Source organism: Motacilla alba, chromosome 11 (genome assembly GCF_015832195.1).
Source record: "Motacilla alba alba isolate MOTALB_02 chromosome 11, Motacilla_alba_V1.0_pri, whole genome shotgun sequence".
NCBI lineage: Eukaryota > Metazoa > Chordata > Aves > Passeriformes > Motacillidae > Motacilla > Motacilla alba.
In genome coordinates this window covers 19,471,199-19,486,797 of record NC_052026.1, presented here as the reverse complement: position 1 = coordinate 19,486,797, position 15,599 = coordinate 19,471,199, and the positions used below count along the sequence as shown (strand labels likewise).

Genomic DNA, 15,599 nt, shown 5'->3' with positions numbered 1-15,599 from the left:
GACCAAACTCGGTAACCCCATCACCATCACCAAGTGATGATGACCAAACTGGGCCACCACCATCACCAGCTGATGATGACAGACCAGGCTGTTGCCACTGCCAGTTGGTAATGACCAAATTGGGCTGTGACAATGGCCAATTCGATGGTGACCTAACTGTGCCATCACCATCACTGGCTGAGGACCACCGAACCAGGCCACCACCCACCACCATCACCATCACCTTGGGATTTTCCCCTCAGGGACAACTCTCCTGCCACGAGCAGCACTCGGACAAGATCTGTGAGGAAGAGGAGCTGCAGGAGCATCTTCCCTGTTGAGAAGCTCCAACACTTTGCAAACCGTTGAGGTGACAGCAGTGGCACCAAGGTCCTGCTCAGCCCCTTTACAGAGGACGCCTCAAACATCCCCCAAACATCACGCAGACAGGGAATTTTCTGTGAAAATATTGGAATATATTTGAAAGGATTAATCATGGATGACCTTACAGTACCACCCCATATTTTTTATCTCATACTTTATTTAACAATATTAAAGAGGCACTTTAAAAGCACACGGACAACATCATAAAACGGCGTTTCCTGCTCTCTCTCTGCTTCTCTGGACAAAATATCAAAATAAAAACTTTAAACAGAACACATTGCACCCAAGGTAAATTACCTACAATAGTTTTTTATACAATACAAAGAATTGTAAAGATACATATTAACAGAATAAAGCCTCTTTTTTTTTTCCTTTTAACTCTAAAACAAAACAAAAAAAATCATTGCAGGACAGACGCAAAGTACTCTGACTGTTCATATCACATCAGTGCATTACTTCACCTCCTTGACTTGGGAGTATTTCAATAAAATCTTTCCATGTCCTCATTTGCACCTGAGATTTCTTTCTGGATCCAAAAGTTCTGTTGTAGAACGTGCTCATTTAATGCGACGTAACATTTTTGACACTATGGAGTACCAGCATAGAGGAGCTTTTTCCCTAAACTTGTGTTTTCTTCCCTAAAGTTGCATTTTTCCCTAAGTTGCATTTTTCCCCCCCAAGTCAGATTTCTCCCCTAAAGCTAATTTTCCTCCCTAAAGCTGAACGTTTTTCCCCTTGAATTGGCTTTTTAAAATTTTTTTTTAATTTCTCTTTTCCTGCTCCATTTTTTTGACAGATAATCGCTTCTCCCTACCAATTCCCCACTTTTTTTTCAATCAAGGAAGTCTGTATTCACATTACAAATGAAGAATAGCACCAGTAACTGCATAGTACAAGCGGATACCTATAGAGCCACTACGTCAATACAGTAAGAGAGTTTAGAAGTGATACCGTTGAGGGCACTCGGACAGTACCGGTTTTTGCTGCGGTAAATTGGCACAGTTTTCTCGTTGCACAAAAAAAACCCCAAAACCCCACAAACAAAAAGAAAAAACACACACGCGCTCACACGCACACACACAAAAAAAACCCCAAAAAACCCTAAAAAAATCAGAGTTTGTCACAAGTGTCAAGGTGCAGTTTGCTCGCGGGGTCGCTTCTCCTCCAGTCCCATCGTCTACAGTGGTCAAAGAGTGGCAGCATCCTCTGGAGGGCTCCGACAGCCCCAGAACCCCAGAGCTGGGTCGTTCTTCTCTTGACGATGTAGAAACAAAATTCTTAGGGATGGCTGTCAAAATATAGGGCACTTGGGTCTTAATTTAATTTTTTAAATTGTATCATCGCTCAGGCCAGCTCCCAATTAAATGAATTGTACGGGATTATTTGTGCAAAATCTTCCACAAAAAAAAAAAAAAAAAAAATTTGCTTTCTACAGTGTACTGCACCTTATGAATAAGACGTCTACGGAATGAAGTTCATCTCTTCAAGTACTTTGTACAAAGATAACACAGACACAGACTCAAAAGGGTCTGAGATTTGCAAGTATCCTTATAACCTCAGCACTTCTGCAATAAAGCAATTGCTCTCGACGATTCAGTCTGCCCAAAGCGATTACAATTTCAGTTCATGAAAATCATCAGCAACATCAAAGTTCTAGCATTTGCATGATAAATCAGGTGAATTAAAGTAGATTAGTAGACACAAAGCAAACTATTTCACAGAGGCTGCAGTGCAAGTTCATTTAAGCTAGACAGAGAAATCATGCTACACAAACGAATTTAATGCTTTGATAATTTTTCCCTTGCAAACCCCATGAAAGCAGCTGAGGATCACCATAAGTCACTTCCATAAATTATTCTGAAGTATCTCTTCTTAAAGGAATTTTAAAGCTGGTTAATTTTTGCCCAAAGAGTTGGCTGAGCAGGTTGTTCTGGGACTCGGCGCTGCGGTAGCTGGCCGGGCCGGCCGCCTTGGCCCCGCGGGCGGCGCGGGGGCCGTGCCAGGAGCCACGCGGGGATGGCGCTGGCCCCTTGGCCAACACTTGGTGGAGGCTCTTGCCCAGGATGGCTTTCCTGCGCTTCACGTCCCCGTTGGCGTGGCGGAGCTCGCCTTTCTTCGGGTTGTAAGGGTCCAGGACCATCTTCTTCAGCTGGGGGCCCGTTCTGGGCTTGGCTGCCAGCTTGCTGCAGTGCGTGTCCCTGCTCCCGGGGGACAGGGCGGGAGCCTCGGCGTTGCTCCAGCTGCCACGTTTGAGCTCAGCGGTGCTCTCGCTCCTGGCTGGGCACGGTGGCCGGGCTTTCTTCTTCTTCCCGTCTCCTTCCATGTTCTCCCGGGAGCCGGAGCTGCTCCGGTGGCTCAAGGACTTGTGCTCTTTCCTCCTCTTGGGGTGAAGCTTGCCGGTGGCTCTGCCTGGCTCTGCGTGGCCGTGTCTCGTGGTGTTGCTGGCCACCTCATCTCTGGGCTGGTGGCCGCTGGATTTGCCTGGGTTGTCGCTTTGGTCCTTGCTGATAGTGCTACCGTCCTTAGCCTCAGGCACGGATTTCTCCTTCCCTGAGATGGGCTGCTGACCCTCCTCGGGGCTGCCCGCACCGGGAGCAGCCTCGCTACCCAAGGTCTTCTTTGGTGGCACCGCATCTTTGGAAGCTCTGTTGAGTGTGGGCGATGCTGTCCTGTCCTTTGGGGGCAGGGGCTGGTGGGCACCTTCCGGAGACACCAGCTTAGCTGCACCTTCCCAGGCAGAGGCATCACTGGCACTGGGGCTGCCCCATTTGTGGGTGTCCGTGGCTCGTGGAGACTCTGCCTTAGGGGAGGGAAGCTCTGAGACCTTCTTGGCAAGCTGGAGGAAAGGGATCCCTTCCACGGCGTTGGTGTCTGCACTGGGATTTTCCAGGATACAGGCCCTGTATTCATCTTTGCTGCCTGTGCTTGTTGTTTTATGGGCATCGGCACAGCCATGTTTCTGGGTCAGGAGGGGAGGGGACAGTTTTTGGTTGGTGGCCTGGTGACAAGCCAAGCCAGCAAGGTCCATGGGAAACTCAGGCGAGTCCAAGAAAGGAAGTGGTTTCCCATCAAAGGCTCCTTTCTCTAGCTCCTCGATGGACAGGCCAGTGATGTGGCCGAGCTCGGGGCTGCCCACAGCAGCTGGTGGCAGAGATGGGGACAGGCAGGGCGGTGGTGGCAAGGGGTCAAATGGGGACTTCTCCATCTCTGCCAGGAGCTCCGAGAAGTCACCCACCAGGACTTCTGCTTTCACGGAGGGCTGGGGTGCTCCCAGGTCACCAGGTGCTGTTGGGAAGGAGTCAGTGGGAACCGGCAGGCTGGGGCTTCCAGCCTCTACCAGCTGCAGGTCACTTGCGGGGTCTAGGTGGACTGGTGACCTGTGTGGGATTGAGCTGCCATGGTGAGCCACCTTCTGCTTCTTGCTCGGTGGCATTCCCTCCCGGAGAGATCCGTCCTCCTTCACCTTCTCCCTGCCCTCCCTGCAGGCAGCACCAGGCCTCATGACCCCGCGGAATTTGAAAGTCTTGTTGCTGCCCGCCAGGTGCTTCTCCATGTGCCGGTCGTACTGCTCCTTCTTGGAGAAGGTGTAGTTGCACATGCTGCAGATGAAGGACTTCTTGATGACGTGCATGACGTCGGCGCAGAGCTCGCAGGCGTACAGGGTGGTGTGCTTGATCTCCTGCTCCTCCACCACGCCATGCTCCTGGCTCAGGTGGCTCCGGAGCTCCTTGGTCTCCTGGTAGAACATGGGGCACTTGTGGCACAAGTAAATCTTCTGCAAGCTGTGCACGACCAAGTGCCGCTGGAGCTTGAAGGGTTTGGGGAACTGTTTGCCACAATGATGGCAGTCCCGGGAAGGATCCTTGCAGTCTGGGTGCATGGGCACAGATTTTGGGGTGTTGTCACTTTTCGCCGTGTGCTCTGGAGACGGGCTGGAGGATGCTTTGAACGAGCTGGGTGCGGGTGGCTTCACTTTGACACTGCTTTCCAAGGGGTCTTTCATCACCTTCTCCTGCTCAAGGGGCAGCTCCTTGGGGCTCTTGCTCTCTCTGCCGACCCCGTGCCGGCCGCCGGGGTCGCCGTGCCGGGAGGACCTGCTGGGTTTCCGACACATGATGGTGTTGAGGAAGTGGGTGACGGCGGCGTTGTCCTCGCCGAAGCAGCCCGGCAGGCCCATCACCGACTTCTGCGCCTGCCCCTTGCGCGCGAACTGCGTGGCGTGCTCCCGCAGGTGCTCGTTGTACATCCAGACGTCGGAGATCTCCTTCAGGCACATCCCGCACGCCCACAGCCCAGCTTTGTTCCTGGCGTGCTTCTCCTTCAGGTGGTCCCGGAGCTGCTCCCGGGAGCTGAATTTGCGCTGGACGCACATGTAGCAGGTGGGAGGAGGGGAAGGGTTGTGGGAGAGCTTGTGGAAGTCCAGCTCCCCCAGCGTCAGGAACCACTGGAAGCAGACTTTGCATTTGTACTGCTTGTCTTTGGTTTTGATGGTTATGTCCCCGCGGTTTTTCCCTGATTTCCCATCTTCCAGCTTGCTCCTGTGCTTGCCCGACTTTGGCTTCAAACTCGCAGCGCTGTCCTCGCCCTGGCCAGGAAGATCCTCGCAAGGGCTGAAGAAGCACATGTCTCTCATTTTCAGCTTTGCATTAAGCATCTCAATGTCAATGGTGTGAAATTCAGGGGAGTCCGAATCCCCGTTATCTTTGGCATTGTAGGACTCCTCTGCCAGGTCGGGGGGCTCGGAGTTCACTTCCTGGAGCGAGTGCTCATCCTCAAGGTCCATCAGAGGCTCAAACATATCCTCAGCAGAGAGGCTTTCCCCCTCCTTCTCCAGACTGCCCCAGATGTTCAAGCTGGGGACGTTGTCCACGTGGCTGTTTTGGCACAAGAAGGTCAGCATGTTGTCCTCCAGGTCAATGTCCTCCTTCCCTTGGTCGGTCACCTCCTGGTCCAACCTCAGCTCAATGCTTTTAGATCCATCGGGATCAGCATCTCCGCTCTTTGCCTTGCTGCCGTGACACATGTTCAGCATCAGGGCATCGTCAACGGAGATGGTCTCGTACTCGCAAGGGTCCTCCCTGGTGACGCAGAAGGAGCTGGTGTCGCTGAGGTCAGAAGCCAGGCGGATGGTGAAGAGGTCGATGGCCCCCGCTGGCTGCAGGCTGACCTCGGGGACAGGTTTGGGCTTCTTGCTGCGCTTCCCATACACCCGCGTGCACTTCCTCCTGACACACTGGTCATCCCTGGGGAACAGCTGGGAGAAGGTGGAATCATCGTCGAAAAAGCCCTGGAGGTCTGAGGTGGCCGTGCTGTCCCCGCAGTGCTCCCTGCCTGGCGGCACATCTGCCTTCACCCACCGCTTTGGCTCTGCAGGAGGAGGGCTGGTCCCCGGCGTGGTCTGCAGAGCACCACGGCCAGAAACGTTCTGGGTGGTTCCCAAATCATGGTTCTCCAGCAGCAAAGCCCCTTCGGCCGGAGCTGCGGGACCCTGCAGGGCACCACTCCAGTTCCTGGCGTCACTGCCTGCCACAGGACTGTCCCCTGTCCCAGCATCCATGTCCTCTGTGCCATCAGCACCACGATGCTGCTCTGTGCCCCATCCCTTCGCCACTTGCTCCACAAACCCGCTGATCCATTTTTTGCAAGCCTGCGTGTCTTCCACTGCATCTGGATCTTCCACTTCCCCAGGACAGGTGACCGTGGCCGTGGCTGTCTCCTTGCTGACCATCTCCTCTAGAGACCCCATCCTGCTGCCCAGGTCTTCCTCAAGCTCAGCTGCACAAGAGGACTCTTTGGCTTTTTGGGAGTGCTGGGCTGTGCTGGTCCTGTTTTGCTCCTCTGTGGAGATGCAACCCTCTGGCTCGTGCAAGCCCTCCACGATCCCGGGCAGGCTGGAGCTGAGGGCAGCAGGACCTGTGCTCTTCTCCAGCTCACAGGGACCATCGGGCTCATTCCTGCTGGGAAACACCTTCGCTTTCCTTCGCCTGACTTTCCTGTTGAGCTGCTTCTCAGAACTGCTGTTCTCCTCACCAAGATCTTTGCTTTGTGTCCTTCTGCCCTTTTCTCCTTTCCTGACCTGCCATCCTGAATCCAGCTTCCCAGACGCTGCCTCTCCCGAGCCCCTCGCCTCCGGGCGCGCTCCCTTTGCCTTCACCTCCTTCTGCAGGACGTGAGTGCGGTGCAGCTCCTGGGACATCTCCAAGGAGATCACGCTGAGGTCGCTGAGCACTCTGCTCACCACCTCCTGCATCTGTGTGCTGCGCTCTTTCTCCAGGGCTGGGAGTATTTTCTTGGGAATGCATTCAACGGTGGAGGGCAGCGCCTGCGAGCTGCGGGTTTTGTCTTTGACTGACGCCTTCAGGCTCCTCCTGGGCACCTTTTGGGCTGCTTTTGATGTCTTGAGTGCAGGAATCAGAGGGGACCTGGGAGTCTTGCTGGGCTGTGGCAAACCACCATTCTTGACCTGGTGCTTGACAGCTTTGTGCCTGGTCAGGCCGGGCTTGGACCGGAAAGTGGCTGAACAGATGTCACAGGTCACCGGGAGTCCATTGGGCTTTCTTCCTTTGTGGAGTTCATTTTGGGATGGGTCTGGAGTACTGCTGGGTGTGTAGTCCTCTCCTTGGCCCACGCTGTTTAACTCACAACCCCCAGCTTCTGCAGCCCCATAGCTTTTGGAATTCTCTCCTTTTAAACTCTTTGCTTCACTCTCTGTGGTTTTGGAAAGAACAAGTCCCACCTCTGCTGCCCCTGGAAACTCGTGGCCATTTAATTCAGCAGGACCAAGATCTCCAACCCTTGTAAGGCCTCTGCTGATGGCAGCGGACATGTCCTGAACAGCAAAACCATTGCATAAAGCCTCTGGTTCACTTTGATGCTTATTCCTGACATGGGAGCAGTTTTCAAGCTTGTTCTCTTGGTTCAGGTTGACCTCCCTTTCATCCACGGGCAGAAGATCCTCTGTGGGCTGGGTTGGATAATCCTGGGTTTCTGGAGGGGTGGAGTTAACGACTGTGTCTGTGATGGCACGCCCTTGGTTTTCTTTAAAATTTGGCAGGACAGCACTGGGGTTTTCGGGGACCTCCTGCCCAACACCCTTTTGGTGGAAAGGTGGTGAGCAGGGAAGAGAACAGTCTTTCCCAGGAGGTTCCTGGGGACCCCCCATCTCCAAGGCAGAGCCCACCAGACCATCACCATGCGGCAGAGTGCAGGGTCTCACTGTCCCCTCTCTTGCAGGTGATTCATGGCTACCCAAAACACCACCAGGGAGATGATGAGGGTGTTCCTCAGCTGCTTCCATCGGCACAGCCCCGCAGCGATGCAGCGGGGGAGGGAAGGTGGGTGCCTCTTCCCATGTCCCTTGCTCTGCTGGGCTCACGGTGTGATGGATGCGATTGCTGCTGGCCTCGGGAGGGCAACTCTTTGTGATGAATGGACTTGGTGCTGCAGGTAGGGAGGAGCTGAATTTCTTCTCATTCGAGAGCTGAGTGCCTAAACTGGGGACCTCTTCCCCCTCGGCCCCACTGCTCTGCAAGCACTTGAGGTCGGAATATTTGGCTGGTGAGAGCAGGCTGGCTGGAGATTCACCTGTGTAATCACGGCCATTGAGGGACAGCTTGCCATTCCCTTCTCTGGGAACACCTGCACCGACTGTGCTGGCTTTTATCTCCGTTCCCAAGCTGTGATCCTGGTGGAGATCCCCCTCAGCGGGACCAAGGGGGCTGACAGGACTCGTGGGAGCGCTGCCCTGGTGCCGTGCCCCCTTCCCCACCCAACTCCTTTCCAGCCTCTCTCCCTCTTCTCTGCCCGGCGTTTCTTCCTCGAGCAAACCACGGCTGGGGTGGGATTGCTCATGTTTCCTAAATGCCAAGGTCGTTGTGTTGTTATCTCCCTCCTGCTCTTCCCTGAGCTGATCAGCTTTCCTTCCCTGCCCTGGCAGCGAGGTCACGGCGGTGCTGTTGGGTGGTGAGAGGTCATTGCGCTCCTGGGAAACACCATCTGCAGGGATATTAATGTCCCTCGGCTCCGGGGGCTCATTTGCTAAGTGCTGCAGCTCCGTTACATTATTTTGCAGCTCCGGCTTTGCCGGCGTGGATTGTTTTGCATGGTAAGAGCCCTCTGCATCCAACAACTCCAGCTGCTCACATCCACTGGGAGAAAGCACCTCTTTCCCCGGAGCAGCGATATTTCCAGCGCTGCTTCCAGTGGGGAGATCCCCTTCCCCTTGGGTGTGATCTTCACCTTCCACGGCAGCCCCGCTCTGCTCCTGGTGCTCCGTCTGGACGTGGGTGGTGGCAGAGGGGTGGCTGGGAGCCAGCAGCCCGGGGAAGCACGGCATCAACAGCTCCTCCTCGTTGTTCTTCACCGTCCGGGCGACGAAGAGCTGGAGCTGCTGTAGAGGGTTGGCAGAGGCCTCCTGGGATGCCCCCATCATCTCCTGGGAAGGGCGGTCGCTCTCCTTGGGCACACTCAGCACCTCAAACAGCAGCACTTTGGGCTTGCTGGCTTTGTCACTGGGTGCAGGGCTTTCGTAGGCGTTGGGACTCCTCCTCTCCTCCATGTCCTCCACCAGCCCAGGCCCACCAACACCCCCTTTGAGATCAACAGCATTTTTCACTGTTTTGGGGGGCTCAGTCCTGCTTAAGGGTTTTTCTTCTGTATCTGGGACCTCTTTGACATGAGGTGAAAAGGTGAGATCCAAGGCTGGGGCAGGACCTCGCTGAAAGCCAAATTGGGGTTTAGGTTTTGGAAGATGGGCATCAAACTTCTCCAGCTCCGCAGGATCAGCGTCCACTTTCCCTGGCACAGGGAAGCCCTCGGCAGTGCACTGGCATGGCAGGGATGGCAGGGGGTCTTTGGTTACTTCTGCTGCACCCATGGTCTCGGGGAACACGGAGTCGGTGACAACAGGAGGGCTTTTTGTCACGGGGCTGGTGTAGATGGGAGCCTCTGTTCGGTCAGTTGTGCTGGAGCCAGGCAGACTTTTGGAAGAAGACCCATTTTCCACCTTCCTGAGGTCTCTTTCCTCAGTGGCCACAGCTCCCTGGAGCTGCTCACTGCTGTCTTTGGAGCAGAAATGGTTTGTGGCCAGCGGGGCTGGGATGCCCATCCCAGTTTCCAGTGAGCCCAGCTCCAGCGGGCACGGCCAGGGCTCCCTGGCTCTCTCGTAGTCCTCATGGGCAGTCACCATGTCTGGCTTCTCCCCTGCCAGCCTCTCCCCAGCGCAGAGGCTCGATCTGCCCAGCTCACCTGCCAGAAACAGCCCTTTCTCCTGGCCTGCCTCTGGCTCTCCCGGCAGCGCTGGGAACCGCTCGGCCCCCTGCGCCCGCAGGTGGACAGCCGCGTTTGGCTCGGATTTCTGGAGGGTGACGGGCACCTCGGAGTCCAGCTTGCTGGTTTGCAGTTGGCTTTCCAGCTCCGTGACCAAGCGCTTGATCTCCAGCTCGTCATCTGAAATGTTGCCCATGAAAGTCACGCTGTAATCCGCGATCCTGTCTGGCAGCGGCAGGGAGAGCTGGCTGCTGGGGACGGCTCCTTCCTCGGGGAACTTCTTGGCCGGTGGCTTCTCCACGGAGAGGCTGTGGAACGGAGTCATGTCTTCCGGCAGCATGGGAGCCACCTCCTCCATGAGGGACCAGTCTTTCTCGGGCAGGAAGGGCGGGTACGGCTGCTCGAAGGGCAGCGGCTTGCGGGGGACGCTCCCGGCACAGGGGAACGGTGTCACAAATCCATCCTTGCTCTCGTAGGGGTCGAACTCGGAGACGGGCAGCTCGCCGAATATCGACGAGGAGTCAAAGCTGAGAGGGGAGGACACCTTGCCCTGCGGCATCTCCGTGGCAAAAGGGGAGATGCTGGAGTGTTTCTGCTCGAAGGAGCTGGCGCTGATGTCATCCCGGCACAGGTACACGTCATCCACATGGGAGGGGCCCAGGGCTGGGGGCTTTGGGAAGAGGTTGTCCTCGTAGTGACCGGGAAGGCCTTTGGGATCAAAAAATGTGTTGTCACTGCTGGCATAAGCATCGGGCGCCTTGGCAGCGAGCATCATTCCCACTGCATCCCCCCCGTAGGTGGGAGCTGCTGTGGGATTGGGATAATCCTTCCGAGTGTCACAGAGCCCCTGTCCCTTCGTGAATTTGATTCCTGCTTCCAAGCAGGTGGCACTGCCGCGGCCAGGACTCGATTTGTTACCGCTGTGGGGTGGAGCAATCACCTCCTCTGTGTGGTATTTCAGCCCTTCACTTGGGAAAGGGGCAAACTGGTGCCTCTGGTGCTCCACGGTGAGCTCAGGAGAGCCCTGAGCCTGCAGGGTGGGCTCTCCTGCCTCACCCGGGAGTTTTGCTGCTCCTCTGGGCTCTTCCACCCCCTCCTTAGAGGAGAAGCTGGCAGGGCTCCTGCCTGGGGTGGCCGTGCTGGGCATTTGCCCTTCCTGGGGCAGCGGTGATGGCTCCTCCTTTGCACAGTCCATGGCAGCAACATCTGGTTCAGTACTTGGCCGTGTCCTGGAGCCTGCCAGCAAAGGTTTGGCTGAGCCAAACCTCCTGCTCCCCGTGGGAATGTCCTCTTTGCTCTCTTGGCTCATCTTGGGGCTGCTGTGCTGGGGAGGGCTGAGGGGAGTCCTTGGCACATGGGCTGGGCTGCCCGAGCGCCTCCTCCTCTGGGTGCCACCCTTGTTACCAGCCCCACCAGCGCAGGGTGGGCTCGTGCCCATCTCTCTGGGCACGCTGTGGTTGCTGCCAGCAGATGAGTGGCTGCTTCTCCTTCGGGCTCTGGCAGCACAATCCTCTTTCTCAGCATCCTCCTGACTCGGGACATCCCCGTCCGCCTGTGCCTCCTTTTTCTGACTGTCCCTGTTCCGGCTGTAGCTCCAGGCTGGGTCTTTCTCTCTGGCTCTCTCACTTCTGCCCAGGCGTTTCTTGCTGAAGCTGTACTTGCTCCTCCCCATGAATCCCGTGCCACGCTTCTTCCTGCCCCGGGGCTTGCTGCACTCTGCCCCCTCCTCATCCGAGTCGGACACGTAGTCGTATTCCCTCAGCCCGCCCTCCTTGCTGGCTGCCGGCGGCCTCTCGCTGGCCTGGGGCAACTGGGCCTGCCTGCTGCTCTTCACCTGCAGCTTGTGGAGCTTGTTCTTCTGCTGCACGATCTTGTGGATGAGCTCCTTGCTCCACGTCCCGCTTCGGGGCTTCCGCTTCTTCCCGTCCTTCATGGAGAACCGCGGCGGCTTGGAGCTCTTGGTGGCGATGCCCACCTCACTCTTCATGGGAGGGTCTTGGCTGAGTTTCCTGGGATGCTTTTGGCTGGAGGTGCTGGCTGGTGGGACGCTGTTCTTCCTGCCTGCCCTCAGCCTGGCTGTCCTCTCTGCTCCCTGTGCCGCGGGATCCGTCTCCTGCGGTGCCACCCTCCGTGCCACCCTCCCTTTGTGAAGGTGCCGCTTTCCTGCTCCTCTCTTCACCCGCTCCCCATCTTCACAGAAACAGCCAGCCTTGGCCTCTCCTGCTGCCTTCTCCTCCGCTGCCTGCTTGGATTTGCTCTCCGAGGCCAGGCCTTCCTTGGCCTTGTGGGCCATGCCCCCTCCAGCCGCCTTCACGCCCGGCAGCTCCTCATCAGCGAAGACGTCGATGAAGCTGCTGTCGATCTCCGGGTTATCCGACTGGTACCCCAGGCCGTTGAGGGCCTCGGTGATCAGGCTGTCCAGCTTGGCATCGTCGATGTCCAGGTCGGAGGCGCTGAGCGGGAGCGAGCTGGTGGCCAGGCCGTGGAAGAGGCCGCCCTTCAGAGCATCCTCCTTGCCCTCGCTTTTGCCTTCCCCATCCAGCAAGAAGTCATCGCTCTTGTTTAGCGCCATGAGATGTCCCTGGGGGTCTGGAGAGAGCGCCAGCCCGGGGGGTTTGGGGGGCTCCGGAGGGAGCACCTTGCGCCCCTCGGCTGCCCGGGCAGCATCCTTGGGCTCTGCCTGGGCAGCGGGGTGGGAGGTGCAGAACTGGCGGTGCTGCAGGAAGGAGGACAGGTTGCTGTAGTTCTGGTCGCACTGTCTGCAGGTCAGCAGCACGTCCAGCTGGTCCAGGCTGGCGCTGCTCAGCGAGGTGGCCAGCAGGTGATGGGAGGAGTACGGCGGCGGAGGCTGCTCCCCGTCCAGCCCGTCCGAGCATCCTTTGGCCGCCTCCCCGCTGGCTTTGTGGAACGGGCTGCCCGGGGCACATTTCAGGAGGCTGTCGTCTTTCAGAGCATCCGGAGGGAAGCTGAAGGACTTGACAGAGTCCGGGGCGTGGTAATGAAGCGAGCTGGGACTCAGAACCTCGGAGGGGTGGAAGGCTTTGTTGGCATCCTTGGCATGGCAGGGGTGCTGGAAGAAGGGCGAGGGGGTCAGCGCTGCGGGCATCTGGCTGTCCTCGAAGTTGAGTGGGCTGCCGGACATGGGGGACAGCGACGAGCAGGTGCTGCCACACGTGGGGTTGGGGACAGGGGACGGCAGTGGGGACTCGCAAGGGGAGGCAGCTGCCAAGGTGGATGGTGGCAGGACCAGCCCTGAGCCCGATGAACTCCTTGAGGCAGGAGGAGGAGGAGGAGGAGCTGCTTGAGCCATAGTGTAGAACAGGGCTTTGCTTCTCGAGTCACAGGCAGGAGACCCTGGTTCCTTCCCACTCTCAAAGGAGAAAGCTCCCGTCACGCTGGGATCTCCCCTCTGCAGGCTCTCTCCTGGTAACAGCTTTTTGCTGTGGTACCCTGGAGAACTGCTTATGGGGGGCCCTTTCTGGGCTTTCCCACTGCCCTGCCAGTCTGACGTGCCCAGGGGGAAGGGGAGCTTCTGGCTGCTGATGTGTCTCGACAGCTCCAGCCTGTTGGCAGCGGGCATTGCAGAAGGGAGGTGCATCTGCTGCCAAGGCAGCCTGGCATTCTTCTGCCTGTGCTGCCTCTGCTCGGGGCCAGACTGGCACTCGAATGAGAACTGGTTTCCAACAGGGTTTGAATAAGGTGCTGAATTCTGGTCCATGGGAGAAAACGCCTTCGTGGCACCTTCCCAAGCTTGCACAAGCCGGGGGTGGGTGGGTGCCGTAGTGGGAACGCTCGTCTCGAAGGGCACGGCTCCCGCGCCGCCGCTGCCCGCGGGGGAACCGCAATAGGCCTTGCTCTGAAAGTGCACTTGGGACAGGGAGTTGGGTGGCACGGCCCTCCTCAGGGGGCTGCTCTGCACCAGCAGCCGCGGGCCGGGGACGCCGTCCTTGCCTGAAGCTTGCCTCTTCCCCACCGGCTTTGGCATGGTAGGCGAGTGTAAACTAGACGGAAAAACAGCTTGGTTTTCTTGGAAAGTGCTTGGGTTTTGGTCGATAGCACCAGACGACGGGAGAGCACCAGTGGGGTCGGCGGGATGCTCGGCCCTGCCCTTGCAGCAGGGCAAGGGGCCGTGGTGCAGGGCCGGCGGCGGCGTTGGGTGCAGGAAGGGCGGCGGTGGCGGCGCAGGGGGCACGGGCAGCCCGTACAGCCTCCCCTCGGGGGACACGCTCTCGTAGGATCCCCCGGCCAGCGGCTCCTCCGGCCACTCTCTGGGGGACGAGTGGAAGGCGAAGGCAGCGGGAGCCAGCTGGGCGGTGGCGGCGATCCCCACGTCCAGGTACTCCTGGCTGCCGCGGAACGGCTCCTTCCCCGCCTCGTGCAGCAGCTGGAAGGGGAACGGGCACGGCAAAGCCCCCAGGCCGTGCACAGCGGCTTTGCCACCCTCGGAGAAAGAGCTGGGCTTCTGCACCGAGATCCCGTAGGTAGCACCGGCAAAGCTCTTCTCCGGGGAAGGCCAGGACTCGGCCCGGTTTGCCTGGAACTCTAAATAATGTAGCTGCCCATGGGTGCCGGGGCTCTTGAGGGGGATGCCGGCGGCGGGGGGCTGCCCCTTGGGGCCGAGGGAGGGCCCGGCCTGTGAGGTATAACTGGTGGAGGTCCGGCCGCCGGCGGCGTCGGGGAAGCGGCGGCCGAAGGCGATTTCCTCCGGCCGGGGCTCGGCGTCGCGCTGCGGGATGCCGGGCACGTGGAAGCGGTAGCTGCCGGCCGCGGGGGTCACCTCCGGCTTCTTCGGGGGCGTCACCTTCTGCTGCGGGTAGGCGATGCCGATGGTGGGGCTGGGCCGGGTGCCGGCGATGCTGAGCCGGTAGAGCTGCTGGTGGCCCCGCTCGCCCTTCCCCGAGCGCCGGCTGCGCTCCCGGGCTCGCCCCTTGCCCGGCGGGGACAGCGGGCTGCCCTTGACCTCTCCCCAGGCGCTGTCATTGCCGAACTTGGGCTTGCACTGCAGGGATTTGAAGTCGATCTTCCCCGCTTGCTGCGGCCGGATCACGGCTTCCCGCTGGCTGTGGGGCTCCTTGTCCTTGGCGAAGGGGGATGTCCCCTCCCCGCCCAGCGCCCTCCCATCCTTGTCCCCGCAGCCTTCACAGCCGAAGTCCTTGTCGGGCTCTTTGGGGCCGGCCTCAGTATCGCCGATGGTGTAAACATGCTGGGTCTCTCCAGTCATGATACCGAGGAGGGGACAAGGCTACAGAGCCCCGCTGTCCCGTCCCGCTGCGAGCTGCCGCGGCCCCGTCACGGGCATGGTCCTCCGCCGACGGGCACCGGCGCGGGCACAGGGGCGGCAGCTCCCCGCGGCCGGGCTGCGGGCGGGTCCCGAGGGCCGGCGGGGCTCTGCCGCATCCTTCAGACCTGCAGCGAACAGGAGAGAAGAGGGGAAGGCTGGATGTCAGTCAGGGAAGGGGGCAGAGGAGGCACGGGAGGGATTTTGGCCCCTTTTCTTGGGCTGCGGTTGGAGGAGGGGGCATGGCAGCCCCCCCCGGGGGTGAAGCCCTGCAGCTTCGGGCTCTTCAAAGGATGCTCAGAGCGGTTCACCTCTGGCAAAAGCTGCTGAGGAAGCACTTTTTTTCCTCCCGGGAAAGCTATTTCTGGGTTACTTCTTAGCAACATAAGCAGAAAAAGATGACAGAAGAGCTCCACCTACGGATTAGTGGGAAGGGCTGTCGGGATGGGCTGGGAGAGGCATCCTGGGAAGGGCTCTCTGTCCCCATGTCCCCGAGTGCCCGTGTCCCCGTGTGCCTGTGTCCTCATGTTCCCGTGTCCCCAGGTCCCCGCTGCTGGAGGGAAGGTGAAGGGAAAGGTTTTTGCTCCACCACTTTCCCCCTGGAGCTGCCCCTCATGGCTCTGAAATCCTTGGAGAAAGGGCTTCACCACCCTCCCTGCGAATCGCCCTGGAAATTCTAGATGTTATTAAG

At 58.4% G+C, this 15,599-nt stretch overlaps 1 protein-coding gene across 4 annotated transcripts in view; it reads right to left on the bottom strand.

The window, feature by feature from the left end:
- Positions 1–15,599, bottom strand: part of ZNF469 (zinc finger protein 469) — a 194,073-nt gene continuing 178,474 nt past the window's right edge. For all 4 annotated transcript variants that reach the window (XM_038147748.1, XM_038147749.1, XM_038147750.1 and 1 more), the window contains one exon: positions 1–15,036. In XM_038147748.1, the coding sequence (XP_038003676.1) occupies positions 2,216–14,851 (12,636 nt within the window). In that variant the 5' untranslated portion in view covers positions 14,852–15,036 and the 3' untranslated portion in view covers positions 1–2,215. The remainder of the gene's footprint in view (positions 15,037–15,599) is intronic.